The 21,489-nt window shown below is 34.4% G+C and overlaps 1 protein-coding gene and 1 pseudogene across 1 annotated transcript; one reads left to right on the top strand and one right to left on the bottom strand.

Annotated features, from left to right (window-relative positions):
• The first annotated feature begins 9,792 nt into the window (after positions 1-9,792).
• On the top strand, positions 9,793-10,605 carry LOC145089953 (lysine-specific histone demethylase 1 homolog 1-like). The gene has a single exon (XM_079028329.1). The coding sequence runs from the start codon at positions 9,793-9,795 to the stop codon at positions 10,603-10,605; it is 813 nt and encodes a 270-aa protein (XP_078884455.1).
• Positions 10,606-12,076: 1,471 nt separating this feature from the next.
• LOC145090721 (heat shock cognate 70 kDa protein-like) lies at positions 12,077-13,881 on the bottom strand (annotated as a pseudogene).
• Positions 13,882-21,489: the final 7,608 nt, after the last annotated feature.

Raw genomic sequence — 21,489 nt, 5'->3', positions numbered from 1 at the left:
CCTTCTCACCAATGTGCTCCAAGTCCATATCTCGTTCTTAATCTCTAGAAGTCATATCATTCAGGGTCTTGCACCCCGAGATACTCACGATCTCCCTACTATCACTCTATAGTATGCTTTGATAACTTACCTTCTTCATTTCCTCATTTCCTCGTAAATAGTTATACAAGCTCGGTTCGGGCTGGAGCTCGGCTCGTTTTTTGTCTAACGTGCCTAAATAAGCTTAAACTCGGTTCGAGCACGTTAACAAGTTTGTTTACTAATACCCTAAATCTCAAATTCCCTATATATATATATATATATATATATATATATATATATATATATATATATATATATATATATATAGGGTTAGGATTAAATGTGAATCATAAGTATTGTGTGAATGTGTGACCAAATCTAGACCACTAGATTAAAAGAATAAATGGTTGTGATTTTAAGGTACATATTGTTAACATAGACTAGCATGTATCGGATAATTATATCTAATTAATTGTAACGGAAAAAATGAAATATTGTAAAGAGAGAGAATTTAAGATTTGTTTACATTTTAGGAAACTATATAGAATTAATTAATAAAAGTTAAACCAAATATAACATCTTATTCGATAAATTTAAAATAAATCTGACTTTTTGAGAATACGGCTTCATTCAACAAATATGAACTTGTATTTTGATTCTTTCATTCTTAAAGAATTTTCATTCTTTCATTTGTAAAGAAGACGATTGCATTTAGTAGTTTTTTTATTTATTCATTCTTAAAGAATACTATTTGTTGAGAAGTAATATTCTTAAAGAATACACCCCATTCGTTCAAAAGTTAGTTCTCACTCCACACTCCATTCTTTCAGCATTAAAAACAAATTATAAATCAATATTATAGATGTGCAAAAGAAAAAGAAACTAAACATATTCTACAAGAATGTGATTAGATTCTTAAATAATATACAAAAAAATACCACACTGAGAAACAAAATCCCTAAAATTATTATTTTAATTCTTAAATTCCTTTTGTTTTTTTCTTACTTATGTAAAGGCAAAATGGTTTAGGCTCATGTAACTTTTATCAATTGAAGTTAGTGAAATATAAAAATCTTTTTTATATAAACAATTAATAAAGGAAAAAAATATATATATGAGACATACTTGATAATTATCGTATGAGTTTTAACCATGAGTATCCTTTTTCCGATTGAATATTGATTTGCAATATAAATAATGAAGGAGGACTTTATTTCGCTTGTTAATATGTAACCGACATCCCTCATTTAAGGGGAAATTAAATGCTTTAATTATTTTCTATAGTTAACTATATCCATATTAATTAATATTTTATTTTTTTCTTAAATTGTGATTGGTCCTTACATACACACAATATTTGTTGGATGTATATGAACCTAACTCATATATATATATATATATATATATATATATATATATATATATATATATATATATATATATATAGTTAGGTTATTCTTTTTAGGTAACTATTGTGTGCATGTAACGAGAATTTTGGACCAATAGATGAAAATAATGAATGACTATGATTTTGAGGGTCTATGATATTACAATGGAGTATCATGTACCATAATATCTCTAAAATTGAATTAAAAGGGTATTTTAGACAATTAACTATATTTAAAAAAGGAAATTTTCGAATTTGAAGGGATAATTCTGATTTAAAAAAATAATAATAATTTAATTTCAATTCCAATTGAATTTGTAATCGTAACCGATTATAACTTATTTTATTCTGTCAGAATGTGATTCTGTTATAATGACATTCTGTTATATTAACAGTTTATGACATCTTTTAAGAATACATAAATAAAAAAAAAAACATGAATAAATACATTATGAAACAATATACAAAATCGATTCTTGAACTAATAATATATCAAATAACTATATCTATGATTCTGATACAAAAAGAACATTCTTGAATAATGTCAACATTCTGAAAGAATAACAAGTGTAATTTTTAAAAAACAACATTCTTAAACTTTGAGTGTGATCAATATTCTGGCAGAAATTATGATACCTGAATAAAAAACTATGATACCTGAATACATACAACATAGTAAATTAGCAAGTAACATAAATTTATTTCACACTACTAGAAAAACAATCTTTTACGACGCTCATTGCACGTCGTAAAACGCTCAGACGACGCGCAAATGCGCGTCAAGGAAGGCCCTGTCATAAAGAGAGACGACGCGCTTTTGCGCGTCGTCTATAGACGACGCGCGGTTATGACACGCAATGCGTATCAAGGAAGGCCCTGTCATAAAGAAAGATGACACGCATTTGCGTGTCGTAACCTTACGACGCACGTGTTTATGACACGCAATGCGTATCAAGGAAGCCCCTATCAAGAAAGACCATGTCATAAATGAAGACGACACACATTTTTGCGTATCGTAATTTTAAATTTTTTTTTTAAAAAAAATTATTTATAGATTTATTGATTTTATAATTAAATTTGCATTTCAAGTCTCATAATAGAAAATAAAATACCATATACAAAAAATACCATACATTGCACAAAAGTTAATGTCATACAAATAGTTGTTGCATGGAAAGATAAAATAAATCAACAGACGTAAAAAAAATTTACAAACTAATAGTTCTAATAACCTAATGTGTGCCTCACTGTAAACAAGATATGTGCTGATTTTTTTAAATGTGTGTCTGACTTGTCTCCACTCTTCCTTAATAACACCACTCAAGGACTCTAAATCTATGAAGTTAGTCACAGTATCTATATTGCCTGCAAAAAAACATAACTACAAAATAAGTGCTGTCTAGGATCAACAATGTTGCCAAACTAGTAAGCATAATAAAAGTATAAATATATAATACAACAAAAAGTTGAGTAATTTTACAAAACAATCCTTCAAGTTGTTATAAAGAATAATGACTTTACCATACCAGTAACATCTATTGTTGAAGATGCAACAGGAAGCATTGGATTTGGATAGTCCATGTGTAAGACATTGATCAAGGCCCAATGTTGCCATTGATCAAGGTGGATAGTGTAAGCACAGTTACTAATTTTCTTTGAATTACCTATAAACATGTAGAAACATAATATTTAAATAAATAATGACATTTTTATCTACAAATGACAAAATATGACCCTCAATAATAACATAAATGGTTCATTTTCCTATAAAAATATATATCATACGTTGGCATCATGTTATTTGAGTATTTCCCCAATTAGTAAGCTACCAAATTAACTAAAAAACAAACAGAAGAAATTTCATTTGTTTTGGTTGAAGGTTATTCACATGACCTTTATTAACTTCTAGTCTAAACTTCAAAACTATAAAAAACGGCAAGTTAGTTTCTATTATAACTTTCTAACCCTGGTTCAAAAGACAAAACAAGATTAAAGATAGGGGCTCAAGCGTCATTCAAGGTCAGCATACCTAGAAGTGTTTTTCCTTCTAGATGCTCCAAGCTGGCACCGACACCTATCCAGATGTGGCTCATCTTGTCATTCCTTGTCCACTAAGTTCCACTAGTTTCTTCATAATAGCCTAGGGCAAGAAAACTCATATGAGAAGGGAATAGTTCCAATAAGTTGATTCATTAACAAATCAATGTAATCTTTTATCATATGAAATTCTTTTTTTATTGAGTATAAGAATCAAGAACAATACCCTGTAAAATATCAAGTGTTCTTAGATTGTTGTGATATCATCAGAAAAAGTAATGGGTTGTATGGATCCATTAAGATTGATACTGCTCAGGATTGTTGTGATATCATCAGAAAAAGTCATGGGTTGTTTCTCTTCTGTTGTTAACCCACAGGAGTTCTGGAAAAAGTTGGTCAGGCTAATAACATCCTGCAACATAATAAAATAGAACACTATGATAACTTGATAAGGACAAAGATGTCTGATATGTAATAAAGATACATGCATGAATCAACATGAAAAGCTACCTGATCACGAAAACCAGTAAACTTGTACTTCAACCATCTTTGATTCTAACAGCAAGCTGATTAGTCCGTGGAACTTTCATCCATGTAAGACCAGAAATATCAGATTTATCAACTTCAACAGCCTTACCACCTCCTTGTTTCTTCCATAATATACCACCTAGATGAACTTTAAGCTGACCTGGATTCTGGATTGTTCAGAAAGCATGTTAGAAAGTTGTAGGGAGATGGAGTAAAGGAATGAGAAGATTAGATTGGAAAATAAATTACTAGTTTCAATATGATTTGGTTATAAACATTTCAGTTTTCATAACATGGTATGTATCAATTTGCAAAGATTAGTTACAATCTGAACAGCATTAAAAGATAGATGAGAGGAAAAAACATAAGAAGGTTTGAATTGAAAGCTTATCTCCATCAAAGAATCTTTCTGCATCAAATTAAAAAGAAAAAAAAAGATAGTTAAAAATCAAAACTGTCATATACCATGAGGAAGAAATTTGAAAGTAATTAACAAAGAGGAACCTCATTTGCACCAGTTGTGTCATCCACATGGAATTCAAATATGACATCATTCTTTCCTTGTAGCTGTGTTTGGGAGACATCAGCTAAGGAGACTTCAAATGCTTGCTTTGAACCAACAAGAAAAGACAGCATATTGCCTGAAAAGTTTCAGAAAGGAAGATACTAGTATGAATAACATGTTAACTAGTTTCATTTACATCTCAATATTACTAAATGTGTGTTGCTCCACAATATACTAATTTGGAGATTTTACAAAACAAGATAAGGATAAAGGTCTCATCAACCATTTAAATCAACTTCTCCCCAGTTTTTCCCACTAATAGAAAGCTGTTTCTCTTCTGTTGTTAACCCACAGGAGTTCTGGATAAAGTTGGTCAGGCTAATAACATCCTGTAATATAATAAAATAGAACACTATGATAAGGAAAAAGATGTTTGATATGTAATAAAGATACATGCATGAATCACCATGAAAAGCTACCTGATCACGAAAACCAGTGAACTTGTACTTCAAACCATCTTTGATTCTAACAGCAAGCTGATTAGTCCATGGAACTTTCATCCATGTAAGACCAGAAATATCAGATTTATCAACTTCAACAGCCATAGGGTTGTGTTCAACATCCTCCCCTGTTGTGTTCAACATCCTACCCAATAAAAGTGAATCCAACTTCTGTAGAGTTCTTCCAAGCCATATCTGTAATGTACGTTTGTGATGACTGTATCAGTATAGATGATGTACACGTATATGTCCAGCTGGCAAAGTAATATAGGATAATGATGAATGTATATGAAGGGTATCTTAGTAATCTTACCTCCACACCACGACTCATCTCTTGTATAGCTGATAGCACTGATAAGCTATCCAGAAGTTGGAGGTACTCAGACAAGGCCTAGAATGTCTGTACATAAAAAGATTGTATATTTATTATTTACAATGCTATGATAAAAAGAAATTCTAATATATATATATATATATATATATATATATATATATATATATATATATATATAAGGGGAGCTGATAATTCCACATCTTTTTATACATCCATGGATTTTTAAAGTAAATTGACAGTTGTGCCCTTCATCATCTATCTTTAGAATGCAATTAATTTATTCAAAGGATGCATACGCTTCATTTTTGATAAACCATTACACCAAATGAACTCATTCCTCATCTCACAGTGCTAGAGATCCCCTTGAACCACAATCTCCAACAGAATCCTATCACCTGTGACCATCATTTTCACCTAAATATGCTCTTTTCCTAATGCATTTCTAGTAATAGGCTATACCGTTCCAATTCCCCATTTTAGATGGTTTGTACAAAAAAGGAAGATAGCTATTTAGGTGGAAGAGTGAGAGACGGAGAAGGCCATATAAATGAGAGGCAAAATAGTCAATATGGTTTAAAATTCGTGGATTAAAAAAAAGAGTCGTGGCAATATCACCTCACATATAAAAGATGTTGTAAAATGAAAGAAAAATGGAAGTGAATCTAAAAAGCAGCAGGCATCAGTCTCTTCAACAAAACTCGTCTCTGTTGAAAATAAAAGAATGAGCACATTACCAAATAATCCTTCGATTGACTCCAATTTGGAGTCAAGTCGATATCCATTCAGCTAGATAATACCAATTTCAATTTCAATTTCATGTACTCTATTGTTTACTGATCCAGATCCAGTTATGATGATGACATGTTAAAAGCCATGTCGCTAAGAGATTGAAGAAACGAGCATCATACCAAAATTTACAAACAAAACTAATAAAAGATAGAGATCGTAACACACCTCGAGAAGTGAACAATTGACCGTCTGATTGAATTCATCGAATCGTCCTTGTCGTTCTCAGATGAAGTGTATTAGGTCAAAAGCTTGAATTCCAACCGTCGCCATAGTCGTCGGCATTGGGCGGTGAATCGCCATAGGATAGCCATGTCAGGATTTGGGTTGATGGGTCGTTGGACAAGAAGGTAATAGCCACGCTCTGCGTAGGGTCAAGGAGCAGAACGACGATAAGAGGGAGTACTGATGATATTTACCTGCGTAGGGTTAAGGAGAAGAACGACGAGAATAGATGGCATGTATGATGATACGATGAGCACAGAGACCACGATGGAGGCGTAAGAGCCTAAGACGACGACGGTGAGCAGAGCGATGCGATAGAGGCGGGTTCGTGATAGAGAAAAGAAATAAGGATTTAGAATAACATACGACTAGGGAAGGAAGGATGTGAAAGCATGAAAGGCATGACTTAGGGTTCTGGTGGGTTTGCTAAAATTTAAGGGCCGGATTGAGTGAATTAAAGTGAAGTCTGGATTCAGATTTTAAGGTTCAATGGTGGTGGCGGTGGCGGTGGCGGTAGCGATTAGGGTTTACAGAGAGAAGGAAGGAGTGAATGAAGGGTTATATTGATGAGAGAGGGTAGAAGCGGGGATCTTCAAAATTTTAGAATTTCACGATTTCGTTTTCCCCCTTTAAAAACGCGCGTTTAAGCAAAAATATAAAGCGACATTTGAAGAGGTCACACGTTTAAGATAAGCGCCCTCCGTGTTTGTATTTTTTTCTTTTCTAACACTTATTTCAGGGCACGCACAAATGCATTTCCACTATCCTTAAAATTTTTGAAGAGATGATATTTTTTTAATGTCACTCTCTAATGCGTAACATAAATCAAAGAGCGTCGTGTTTTGCGCGTCGTAAAAGGCTGTTTTTCTAGTAGTGTCATGACCATTCTTTTAGTTAGGCATGTCGAAAATTATGATACCTGAATAAAAAACTTTAGTAATTCTAATGTAATGCATGCCAGATGGTCAGAATCTCTTTCAGGCATTTCCACAAATATTTTCCGTGCACTTCTTCTCACACCTAAAACTAATTAAACCAATCTTAATCAACAATAATAAATTGAGAAAATATGTTAGAAAATTAGTCATGATTATTCAAAGAAACGCATGAATTATACCTCTTGGAAAAAAAAAATTAATAGATACAAAAAATAAAGCCAATTATAATAGTAAGATTCAAAACTTCAAATTATGGTGCAAACCTGTAAAAAAGGAATAAAAGAATACATGATTAAACTCTCAACCTCCACACCTATATTTACCTGCAAAAAGGAATACAATCATAACTTTATCTTGGAGTTATTAATATTACCCACGGTTAGACAAAAAAGGTTTTTTTTACCTTTTGATAACATTTAACTACTTGTTTATTTATACTCGTTTGCACCTTTTAAAGCTTCTCATGTGAAAATCATGTCAGATTAGTATCCCAAAAATTGACCAATTGCACCTTTTAAAGCTTAAGTTATATCTCCAGTGATAAAAACAGAGAACAAAAGCACTGTGGTAATTAATAAACACATGAACATAAAATTAATCTGATTCAATCGATTGAGGATAATGAGAATGAAGTTGAAAGATTTGATCACCCAACACTACATGGTAAAGATCATAAACATCTCTTCAACGAAGATAGAATGCCATGAAGATAGTAATTGGAAATAAAACTGAATATAGCTACTTGAAGGGACATGAAATAAGCGAAATCAACATTGGAGTTGTATTTGTGTGTGGAAGATGGAGAAGAATAACTTACTGAAACAAACCAAAATGGGATGGTGCTAGGCTTCATCGGATACTTGATATCGGCCATCATGTCTTTTCCGATAAAACGATGGAAAGGATAAGGAAGACCTAGAAGCCTTATGATCGCTATTAGGAGGACCGGAGGTGGGCAGTGGATACAAGGAGGAAGGCAGTCAGCGACAAAGTAGGTGGCAACGAAGGGGAAGGAGTAGGTGGCGGCGATCGGTGATTGAACGTGAAACAAAAATGTCGATTACTTTTTTGTTCCGATGGATTTTGTAGGGTAAAAAAACTGATTGCAATTTTATAGGGATTTAATTTGATTTTAATTTTGGAATTTATTTAATATACATGCAATATTACTAACTTACCCTTATTGATTTATTTAAATATTTAATTTGTGCTAAATTCTGATTGGTTCATATGTGCACACAATATTTGTTGAAAACATTTGAACCTAACTCTCTCTCTCTCTCTCTGTATATATATATATATATATATATATATATATTATATATATATATATATATATATATATGCTTATTTAGGCTCGCGAGCCTAATCAAGCTTACTGACATAGGCTTGAGCTCGAGTTCGTTTGATAAACGAGCTTAATATTAAGCTCAAGTTCGGCTCAGGCTCGTTTAAAATCAGTTTAGAGTCGAACTTCTAACGATTCAATCCCGAATAACTTGACTCATTTGCACCCCTAGGTGTGAAATCTAATCTGAATTCAAATGTGGACCAGCACAGAGATAAGAATAGTAGCACCATGAAGAACCAAATAAAATAAAATACTAATTTGGTGTAGGACACAAAATCGTGAACAACCTTCAAATCACATTCTTGAAACTTCGGTGTAAAAGACTGAAATAAGATTAACCATGAGTTTCTTTTTAGTTCATGGGATCAGCTATCTACATTGCCTACATCTTTTTCGAAGAACTTTCTCGCAGGTGGATATCGCATTACTACTCTATATTTTTACCACTTAAGGTTTCCTACTCATAGATAATAAACAAGCATCCGTGGTGGTTTGGGAGACGAGAGGCGAGGCATGGCTAACTTATGAAGAAGATAGCGTACCTTAAATGTGGATACTTGGAATGATGGAATCGAGTGCCACTGATGAAAGACAAGCTCGAGAGCGTATGATAAAACCAATGGTCTTAGATACTTATATGCAGAAGCAGAAAACGCTGCTATCAGTGGCGGAACCAAGAATTTTGATATGGTGGTACAAACATTGTCAATATATTATATGTAGTTATCCAATATCGGACATTAGAAAACACGTTATAATCTCTTTAGTTTGGGGTATAATAACATGAAACATATTTACAACTAATATATATATATATATATATATATATATATATATATATATATATATATATATATATAGGTTCAAATGTTTTTGACAACTATTGTGTGCATAAATGCACCAATAGGAATTCAGGAAAAAATTAATTCTTAAATTTTCAAGATAAGGCTAGATATGTAATTTTGCATATAAATTAAATAATAACCAAAATTAAATCCCTTGATTCATGGATCAAATCCCTTAAATTAGACCACCGATTCCCCCTTTTCTCTAAAAATGATCGTCTACACCCGCCGGACTCTCTGGATTAGTAGCAGCAAAGCAATTGATTTTTCTAGGGTTTAAAGTCGTGGTTCTAGAAGGCAGATCCCGGCCAGGCGGTCGTGTTTGCACGAAGAAAATGTCAGGTGGCGATTGTGTCGCTGCAACAGATCTAGGTGGCAGTGTACTCACCGGAATCAATGGCAATCCTCTCGGAGTTCTAGCTCGACAACTAGGGTTTCCTCTTCAGAAAGTTAGAGACATTTGCCCTTTTTATCTCCCTAATGGACGAACTGTAAACCCTGAAATCGATTCAAAAGTTGAAGTTTCCTTCAATAAACTCCTAGATAGAGTCTGCAAGCTCCGTCAATCAATGATGGAGGAAGCAAAATCCATTGACGTTCCATTAGGTACAACTCTAGAAGATTTCCGACAAGTTTATAGAGTAGCAGAAGACCCACAAGAGAAAATGCTCCTAGATTGGCACTTAGCTAATCTAGAATACGCAAACGCAACATTAATGTCAAATCTCTCCATGGTTTTCTGGGATCAAGATGATCCGTTTGAAATGGGTGGTGATCATTGCTTCATTCTAGGAGGAAATGATCTGTTCATCAGAGCGTTATCCGAAAACCTTCCTATTTTCTACAAACAAACAGTCGAACGCATCAAATATGGATCTAATGGCGTCTCAATCTCTACAAACGGACAAGATTATCATGCAGATATGGTTCTCTGTATAGTTCCATTAGCTGTGCTAAAGAAGAAATCAATCGAATTCATCCCCGATCTTCCTGAAAGAAAGAAAGACGCAATTGATAGATTAGGTTTCGGGTTATTAAATAAAGTAGCCATCTTATTTCCTTACGATTTCTGGGGAGGCGAGATTGATACATTCGGTCATCTATCTGATAAATCAAGTATGAGAGGTGAGTTCTTTTTATTCTATTAGAATAAAATTCTGAAAGAGCATCATTCTAACAAAATAATATTCTATCAGAATGTATTCTACCAGAATAAAATCGATGTATTCTGCCAGAATGTATTATATGTATTCTGTCATATTATATGTATTCTACCAGAATATATTAAGTGATAGTTAATTGCAAGTAATATGTTTTTAACAATTATTAGTTTTTGTTGTATTTGTGATAGGAATGGCTGTAAGAAGGCGTTGAAGACCTTGATATTCTTTTAGAATATGTATAATTATATTAAAATGTATAAAGATTTTAGTCTATAAGAATATGTATGAATTTTGTATTTAAGTTCGGATGTATAAGAATATATTAGAATGTTTGTTATTTTTCAACATTTGATTCAAAGCTTTTGTTATTCTTCAATAATATTCTATTAGAATAAAATTCTGAAAGAGCATCATTCTAACAAAATAATATTCTATTAGAATAAAATCCTGAAAGAGCATCATTCTAACAAAAAATATTCTGACAGAATAAAATCGGTAAAAATTTGAAATTGAATTAATTAAAAGATTCAGATTTTTTTAAATTAGGATAAATAATCATCCCTAAAAATCCAAAAATTTACTTTTATAAATGTAGTTAATTGTCCAAAATACCTTTTTGCTTAAAATTGTGTGATTATATACTACATGTTACCCCATTGTAATATCTACACTCTCAAATCATGTCCATTGATTAATTTCATCCATTGGTCCAGATTTATGCATTCTGGCACACAATACTTAATAAAAACAAAAATAACCCAAGCCTATATATATATATATATATATATATATATATATATATATATATATATATATATATATATATATATATATATATATATAACAATTTTTTAACGCTCCATCTAGCTCCACCATTAGTTTAGCAAAATCAATCACAAGCAAGATGATTTCTATTGCCCTTGGGTTATCAACCTACGAAAAAGTAAAAACGATTGTTTTACATCTCGTCTTGACCCAAGCGTATTTACTCAGATGTCAATTCATGAATTATGGGGTATATATATATATATATATATATATATATATATATATATATATATATATATATATATATATATATATATATATCCCAAAATTGCCCCTACCAAACGTTAGATAATCCATATAAACAAAATTCCCACTGAACTCATCGTCTCTTTTCGTAGTAATCTGAAGCTTTTCATAGTGGGCCTGAAACCAACATAACAAACTACCGAAGTTTACATGATTTAAAAAATCTTATCCCTAATAATAAAAATAGTTGTTCCTTTTAAACTTTTTGAATTTTGGAAGAATTCACTTATCATGTGGGAATATTAAAAAAAAATATCAACAATGATCAAAATCCATTGCAAAATTAGCAACAGAATTAATTTACAAAAGATTGCCATCAATATATGACTAATGCTGGATGAAAATGAGCAACAAAAGTTTATCTAGTACATTGCCTTAGATATTTAATCCTCACATTGTAGCTAAGCATTTAAATTCATTAGTAATAGTAAAATAGCAACAATACAGAATCATCGGTATTTGATAGTTTTAGATATTTCAGCGTTCATAAACCGTGAGAATAATCTTGCTGACAACCAAATAAATTATTAAGTGAAGCTTTTACTGCACGGTTTAACTTCTTCTCTGTGCATATATTGTAAAGCTCTGCTTTCTTGTCCTCCAACTCACACTCTTCAGCATCAGGGTTTAAATCAAGCCACTCAATTGTTTCATCGATCTGGTCCTCTAGGTCTTCCAAGTCTTTTACACTAAGCCCCATCTTTCTAAGGCTTAATCTTACCTTATAATCCTTTATTTTTGTTCTTAACTTGGAAACACAGTGATCTAGAGCTCTATGAGCCATTGCCTTCTTCAAGTGGGCTTCATCCTCAAACTTATATCGTTCAGCATCTTGAATCATCTTTTCAATCTCCGCTTTGGACAAACTACCATTGTCAGTTATCTTGATTGTGTTGTTTGCGCCCGTGGTTATTTCTCTGGCAGAGACATTCAAGATACCATCAGCATCTATCTCGTAGCATACATTGATCTCAACCCCTCTAGGCGCGGCTGGAATGCCAGATAGACTAAGTTTTCCCAAACGATAGTTTTGGGAAGCAATGTCTCTCTCACCTTGATACACATGAAAACACGTAGAAGTTTGATTGTCATAAACCGTAAAGAATGTATTTTCCTTCTTGGTTGGAATAGGTGAATTTCTAGGAATCAACACAGCCATAATATCTCCCTTAACATCAAGGCCAAGTGATAAAGGAGTAACGTCAATTAGCTCCAGACTCTGCACAGCTTCATCACCCATGCAACTTAAGTGTGCTGCTAGAATTCCAGCACCATGTGCAACAGCCTCATCAGGATTGATCTTCTGCGAAAGTAGCTTCCCATTAAAGAACTTTTGCAACAGCTGCTGTACCTTGGGGATCCTGGTCGATCCACCAACAAGAACCACTTCATCAATGCTATCCTTGTTCATATTCGCATCCTTCAGACACATTTCCACAGGTTCCATGCACTTCCTGAACAAGTCCATACTAACCTCCTCAAACTTTGCCCGAGTAAACTTTGCAGAAAAATCAATACCATTAACCAAGCAATCAATGTCAATCGTAGTCTGAATAGATGTTGAAACTATCCTCTTTGCCCTTTCACATTGAACCCTCAACCTACCTAAAGCCCTTTGGTTGCTCCTAATGTCCACTTTGTGCTTTCTCTTAAATTCTAGGACAAAATGATCTACCATTCTGTTATCAAAGTCCCCACCCCCCAAATGTGTGTCACCACCTGTAGCTTTAACCATGATTTGTCCACCTCCGTCAATGGTAAGAAGAGAAACATCAAAAGTTCCCCCACCCAGGTCAAAAACCAATACATTCAATTTACCATCCACGCAAGCTCTCTTGTCAAGAGCATAGGCAATTGCAGCCGCAGTTGGCTCATTAATCATGCGCAAAACTTCAAGTCCAGCAACCTTTGCAGCATCCTTTGTTGATTGTCGTTGAGAATCATTGAAATAAGCTGGAACAGTGATAACTGCCTTCTCAACAGCTGACCCAAGAAATGTCTCAGCAACCGTTTTCATCTTCACTAAAACCATGGAAGAAATTTCTTCAGCGGAAAATTCCTTCTTTTCACCCTGTAAGTGACTACAATTTTTGGCTTGTCTTCGCTTCCGGCCTCAACTTTGAAAGGCCACAACTTCATGTCTTTCTGAACAATTTCATCACTTGCTCTTCTTCCAATCAACCGTTTAACATCTGTTGTAGGTAAGCCAGCAAAACCATGCCTCCTTTAGAGCTAAATACATAAATGACAAAAGCTAATTTGTAAAAGTTTTTTTTTTTTTTGAAAAAAAAAATAAATATATATATATATATATATATATATATATATATATATATATATATATATATATATATATATATATATATATATATATATATATAGTAACTGACCGAAGATGGTGTTGGTTAAGGTATGCAGCTCGGTTCTTGGCAGCATCATCAACCAAACGTTCAGTGTCGCTGAAGGCAACAAAAGAGGGAGTTGTCCGATTTCCTTGATCGTTTATGATTCCAACGCGGGCAAAGCTGCCAAACAGCCACACAAGAGTATGTTCCAAGATCTATACCAATGGCTGGAACTTTACCTCTTCCGACATCTTTTTTAGAAAATATAAGAATTCTAGATCGTCTCTAGATTAGGTTTATGCAAAAATATTGTGTAACTCATCAGAATTTATATTTAAATCTTTCATGTGGATGTACCAATGAAATGCAAGTTTTGGTATCTGGCAACACTGTCTCATTTTATGACGTATCGACTTTCAATTAAATTGGGAAATGTAAAATGACCCCTCTCTCTCTCTCTCTCTCTCTCTCTCTCTCTCTCTCTCTCTCTCTCTCTCTCTCTCTCTCTCTCTCTCTCTCTCTCTCTCTCTCTCTCTCTCTCTCTCTCTCTCTCTCTCTCTCTCTGGCATTAATCACAAAGGATCACTTCCAAGTTTCGTGCAAACTAACGCAAAGCAAGCATATTCATAGTAGTTATCACAAAAGTAGTATCAGATATAAAAAAATTATCCTGGATAACCGACATAGTACTTCCTTTATATACATGTTCTCAGTTTCATATTTAATGTCGGGGTAATTCAAGAAGTTGTCCAAAATCCGCAAAAAAAAAAAAAAAAAAAAAAAAGATGAGCTTATATTGAGTAAATTACATAATTATGAGAGAAATATGCCTCAAACAAAACATCAAAATCAGCATACCATCGTCAATAGCTGTTTCTATCATATGTTAGTCATAAAATCAACAATTGTGCATTCTTGATCCGTACACTTTGCAACAATGAGTTCACGTTACTTTCATGGAAAAGCATTGTTTTTAATTTTCCAAACGGTTTCCTTTACTGTTCATGTGTGTACAAGTTTTGGGAGTGCAGAAAAATAAAACTTAGATTAAGTAGGAAATCAAAATTAAAATAGTTGGATTGGCCTATGAAAAGAAAAATAATAGAATATGGAATTGATTTAGGCCATCCATGTTGTAGAATAGAGATGGTTTCACCACATCCTTAGAGCTTCAAGCCTTCAACGCCAGTTCATTCGAAAGTCCAAAGTCCAAACTAAATGGCTAATACCTTAAAAAGCTGACATGGCATAGTAATAGAACCCCAAATATAAAACTAACATCATACTCAACTATAGAACCAATGACTTTATCTTATTCACTGATTAACAAATCAAACTGAGTAAAAAATAAACGCCTTTTAAAAATCCAAAGAAGTTAAGCAAACAATGAAAGAACCACATGCCCATTCTGCCTATCAAAAAATCCAACTAAGGCTTCATGGCCTTACTATTAAAACCAAGTCTCAGCAACACGTTTCAAAAACATGAACCTTGGATCAAAACCCACAAGGCATATAACAAAATTATCCAATAAAACCAAATAATGTTTTTAACATTTTGCAAACCACCACCCTACCAAAAGTGAACAGATGGTAAAAGCCTGTGGCTCAACAGATGCCTCCACAACACCAGGAAGATCACCCATGCCAAGAGCATTAAGCATTTCAATGGTCTCCTTATCAACCTCAATCAGATCAGTCTTAATGGCTGATTCATCAGGAACAAAGTCCATAATGGCCGCCTTCTTTCTTCCTCCTGCAGCTCACGAGATGCCTCCTCACTGGTCCTTTCTGGATTCGCTCTATCATGAGTAGAGAATCCTGCAATCTTGTTCCTAAGTCGTGTTTGATGGAATGATTGCAACTTCTTCCAGAATCTTCTTGTTTGTGTGGAAGTCCAGAGTCATTTTACTTAATACCTCTCAATTGCCACCCCGGATGATTTTTTAACAGTCTTGGCTACACGCCCCATTCTTTTAACTTGTTCTAGTGGTTTATCCTAAACTAAAATTGATCAAGTTAACAAAAATCATTAGAAGGGTTAATTGTCACATATGCACAAGATTATTTATATCAAATATCATTAGTGAGGTATCCAGTTCCATGACAACAATCTCTAGTTCAAATTAACCTTTTACCAACATTTCCTTCAATTATCCAAAATGCACAAAAAAGACATGTTATGAACCCATCTCAAAGATCCCAATACTGTAACGTGTTGTCTATGAAATGTAAACGATTTAAAGATGTAACCACAAAATCTAACATAGCCTAAGAACAAAAGCGGTAAAATGCCCTTATATATTCAGCTTGTATTCTGCGCAACGTTTAAAACGAAAGCATCATACATTATTCATCGATTCAAACAAGGAATCAACCATATGATAAGATAATACATGACATTGTATAGTAAACGATGTTAGATTATATGCATTTGTCACAAAAACTCCAAACTGAAATTTAGAAAATCGTTTCAAAAATCATAGTGCACATAACCATTTGTCCTTCAATTTGACCAGCATGCTCACAAGTTTTGGAGGAAGTTTAGAAATTGAATTATACTAAAGAGTAAGTAAGTTTATGGCGTAGGATGACGGAGAATTGCATACCGTAGTGGTTGTTCCGGCTAAGATCGGCGGCGCACAACCCTCTTCCTCTCGCCCTCTGTAAATATTGCCGTCGAAAGGAACCCTAAACTAGAGTTTAATACTTATGAGGATGGGCAAATATGTCATTTCCTGAATCTTTGAAATTTGATACTCTCACGATTCACCCCTATAGAGTTACATTCTTTTTACTTTTACCTTTAACTTTTTACTATTTAAATATTATTGGCTTAACTCTTTATTATCCCGTTTTGGCATGCAAAGATATTTCATTATATTTGTAATTTTTTTCGGGACGATTGAATAATCATTATATTTGTATTATTTTACAAAACAATTACAAAGATATTTAAATCGACTATGATGACAACCTTTGATATGATTTTGTATTTCAGTGGCCATAACAATTATTGTATGAAAAGACTATTAGTTGTTGGTTTAAAAATCCAATCACTCAATATAAAATATAAACTCAAACAACTACTTGGGGACCTTGATGTATATAGGATCCAATCATAACTTAAAAAATTTCCAAATTGTTTCTCATAAGATGTGATCATTTTTTGTTGTTACACAGGTCATTGTCAATGTTTCTTTTCTTTTGTTTTCAGATGATAGCAAATGGGCATGTGGAGTGCATATATATACCCAATGGGCAGTGTATTACACTTTGGTGACATAATAAAACACTTGTGATATAATATATCAATGAAAATCCTTTCGATGAATAAGAAATAACTTCAAAATACCCATTAAAACAAAAGGACAAAGAGGGTTTTATTTATGATTGTAAACCCTTTTGAATCTTGGGGGACATAGAAAACAACACCTCTTACAAACCAAACAAAAACCTAAAAAAGTAATATAGAGATTGTTGAGTTCAGCAATAGATCATCACAATAAATTGAACACAAAAAGAGTAGGCTTTCGATGAGCCATCTTACCCGTTTTGGACACCACTTGATCTTATATTGTTGATTGGACGTTGTTAAGAAGCACTCATTCTTAAACCAAACCAAATCAGTTTTTCATTGCAACTTGTGTAAATGAAGTATTATTTATGATTCTTTTCTCAATTATGTTAATGCTTATCTTAATTTAATAAGTTAAAGATTAAAACTTTTAAGCACGTAAAATATTAACCTTATTGTTATTAAAACTTTTAAACATGTCGTAAAAGATTATTGGTATCTTAATTCAATAAGACAACCAACTTTTCCACATGTCTACTTTAGTTTCTAACAAAATTTCTTACTCTAATTAACTATAGTTTTTTAGTTTCGCTTATATGAAAAAATGTGAGTTGAACTGATTGTTTATGGTAGCATAGATTATATAATAATTAATTAATTTTGATCATTGTACTATAACTATTATGAAGTAATTAATTAATATCATCTCTATAAAAATATAGTAGAGACTTGTCTTTTTAAGGTTTTATAGTTCAAAATACATATTAATTTTGAATAATATTAATTTGATGTTTTTTTATAATCTTTTTTCTTATTATTTGAAGAGTAAATTAATGTTATGGTATGGTAATATGGTTAGTATTTTTCAGGAGTTTAATTCAAGTTGTAAAAAATCGATACTAATGGTCCTTATGGTTTCAAAATCATTAAAATTAATCCATTTTCTAGTTATAATAACCACGCCCGTTAAATGCATGTAAATTGGCAAATGAAGTTATATAATCCATTTTAAAAATTTCGACTTCCTACCGAATGTATTTTTTCTATTCTAAATCTTGTATTATATATAAAATATTATTGTAACTTTTCAACTTTCAATAAAATGTATAAAATTTGGTAATTTAAAAATTATGTTGAATTTAAACACAGCGGAAATGATAAATAAAGTAAAAAAGAGTGTCCAAGGTGCGGATCACTTTCAGAGGAGGATAGAACAAAATGCAACACCAACATCAAGAAATGTATCCATAAGATTGTTGATGAGCATTTTACAGCAACAATGAAAGTGTTATGCTCATTGGGTGTTGTTTCATACAACACTGGTATCATCAAAGCTTTAGAGGATAAGCATCCATAGAAGCCACCCACATCCATGTCAAGCACCATTTATATGGGCCTCCACTTATAGTACAAATTGACAATGTCTTTGGTTGCATTAAATAGTTTCCTAAAGGAACTTCGTGTGTGAGAGACGACTTGAAAGCTCAGCACATTTTGGATGCTTTTATGTGGGGAGGGTTCTGTTATAGCCACAAATCTCTTACGTGTCATCACCGCGGTGGTTAATATGTGTCTAGGGGGATGATATTCATCATATTTGTCAGAATTTGTAGTGCATGCACCTCTTACTCCATTCCTTAAACCTTACAATGGAATATGTCCTAGTGTTATAGGCATTATATGGAGGCGTTTGGTTTTGAATGTTGCTATGAAAAGCGTTGGTAAAGAAATGACACAATACCTTAATGATTTTCAATTTGAAATACGTGTGTCGAGTGGTTTTGAAGCCATTTTGCATACTGTTAATAGGGTGTTGAGTGAACGTCATGATGATGGGTCTTTTGCAATGCTTATTGTGGATTTATCGAATGCCTTCAATCTAATGGATAGATATGCCTTACTTCATGAGGTTAGGATGAGTTTCCCTTCCATTTCTTTGTGGGTTGAATCCTTACATGGGCAGGCAGTAAGGTTGTATTTAGGAGATAAGCATATTTGGTCTACTATTGAAGTTCAGCAAAGCGACCCTTTGGGACCACTTCTTTGTGTTTTTGTATTGTACCCACCTGTACATCGAATTAGAGACAATTACAAGCGTCTGTGTAACACCCAAAGTTTTGAAGGCCAAGAAAGGAAAGAAAACCCTAAGTTTAGGGGTCGACTCGGCGAGTCCAAAGGGGGACTCGGCGAGTTCGAGCGGGATCCGGGCCGAGGAGTAAGTGACCGACTCGGCGAGTAGGCCAAGGTGACTCGGCGAGTCTGGTCTGTGCGTGGAAAACCCTAAATTCGGGACTTGGAGCCTATATAAATGTCCTAATCTTCTTCCTAGGGTTCCCTTACTGCCTCTTCAGCCCTGGATACCAAACCCTAGCCGTCATAACCTTTGATTGAGCCATTTGTTGCCTTGGAAGGTGCATTAAAGCTTGGAGAAGGAAGAAGGAACTTGGAGGAGCAAGAAAGGACTATAGATCTAGAGTTTGTGGAGCCTTTCTGAGATATTGAAGGTAATAAGTCGTCTCTCTCTCCTTTAGATCTTCCATGGTTGTGAGATTTGGGGCTTTTAAGCCATGGTTTGACACCCATTCGAGTTAGAAGCCGGATCTGGAGTTGTTACTTCAGATCCAAGTGTGTTATGGACTAGAGAAGCATAAAGTATCAGCCCTTGAGTCAATGTTGAAGCCCCTTGGCCTTAAACCCTAGTATATGGTGTATTTTGATTAGATCTCTTTCTCTACACGTAAAGTTTGCAGCTTTACGTGAGGAATAGGATTGGGAAGGGTAGATCTACAGATTTGAGTCCCTGCATGACTCAAAAGTCATATGCATGTATGAAGGACCGGATGGACTCGGCGAGTCCTTTGAGTGGACTCGACGAGTAGCTTGAAGATGAAGAGGAACTCGACGAGTGGGATGAACAGCTCGTCGAGTCGGATGAAGTTGGGCATGAACTCGGCGAGTTGGATGAAGATTGTCTTGGACTCGGCGAGTCTGTTCTTAGACTCGGCGAGTCAAGTCGCGAAACCCCCAAACCCTTCGAGTTTAGACTCGAATCAGTGAGTCGATTAGAGACTCGGTGAGTTGGGCAGGTCAGGACTCGGAAATCGGTAGACTCGGCGAGTCATGGACTGACTCGGCGAGTAGAGTCGCGAGTGGAAGGACTCTGGACTTATGAACTCGGCGAGTCAGTAGGGTGACTCGACGAGTAGGGTTGACCTGGAAGGTTGACTTTGACCAGGACTTTGACTTTGACCTGAGTTAACTTGGTTGTCTTTCGGGGGTCAGTTAGACTCAGTGTTGCTTTGACATTGGTAGCTCGGGGAGCGAGTGGAGCAGGAGTTCAGAGAGTTTTCGGTCAGCAGCCAGAGGTTATCAGTAGAGTTCAGCAGTGCGAGGTGAGTCTCCTCACTGTTTGTATGGGTCTAAGGCACCAATGCCGACCCATTTAGAATATGCATGAAAGACCAGGGGGTGGCTCCTAGCACACAATATGTTATTATGTATGATAGGAAGACCCGGGGGTTAGCCCTAGGCAATATGCATAAAAGACCAGGGGGTGGCTCCTGGCACACAGTATGTTATTATGGATGATAGGAAGACCCGGGGGTTAGCCCTAGGCAATATGTATGAAAGACCAGGAGTTGGCTCCTGGCGCATTGTATGTTATTATATAAGAAAGACCAGAAGGTGGCTTCTGGCACACTGTATGATGTTTAGCTAAGTAGAGTAGTATGTACAGTTGTCTTTGTGATACTTGCATAAAAGACCAGGGGGTGGCCCTTGGCACTTGTCTGTAAGACCCAGGGAGCGGCCCAGGCTTGACCAGGAAGACCACGCGCGGCCCGTGGCATAATGGCAAGACTATGTTTGGCACATAGCACCTTATTTGATTATGGATAAGTCGGTTATGTATAGCTCTTGGCTATGAATAGTTTGTATGGTATGTGGTATCTGGGGAACTCACTAAGCTTCGTGCTTACGACTTTCAGTTTTGGTTTCAGGTACTTCCGGTAGCGGATGATGGAGCTCGGGATGATCGCATGGCACACACCATAGATTAGTCAGCCTGGGAATGTTTTACTCTGATAATGAACATGTGTTTTGAAAACTAATACTCTGTTTATGTTTTGAAATGATGATTTTACTTTAAGTGATA

Source organism: Lactuca serriola, chromosome 2 (genome assembly GCF_051521515.1).
Source record: "Lactuca serriola cultivar US96UC23 chromosome 2, Lser_US96UC23_V15, whole genome shotgun sequence".
NCBI lineage: Eukaryota > Viridiplantae > Streptophyta > Magnoliopsida > Asterales > Asteraceae > Lactuca > Lactuca serriola.
Note: the sequence above shows the minus strand (reverse complement) of the source record. Positions and strands in the feature narration are given on the sequence as shown.

Excerpts from the sequence above, each read along its gene's own strand:
- LOC145089953 (XM_079028329.1), top strand. The coding sequence starts at position 9,793 with ATGTCAGGTGGCGATTGTGTCGCTGCAACAGATCTAGGTGGCAGTGTA.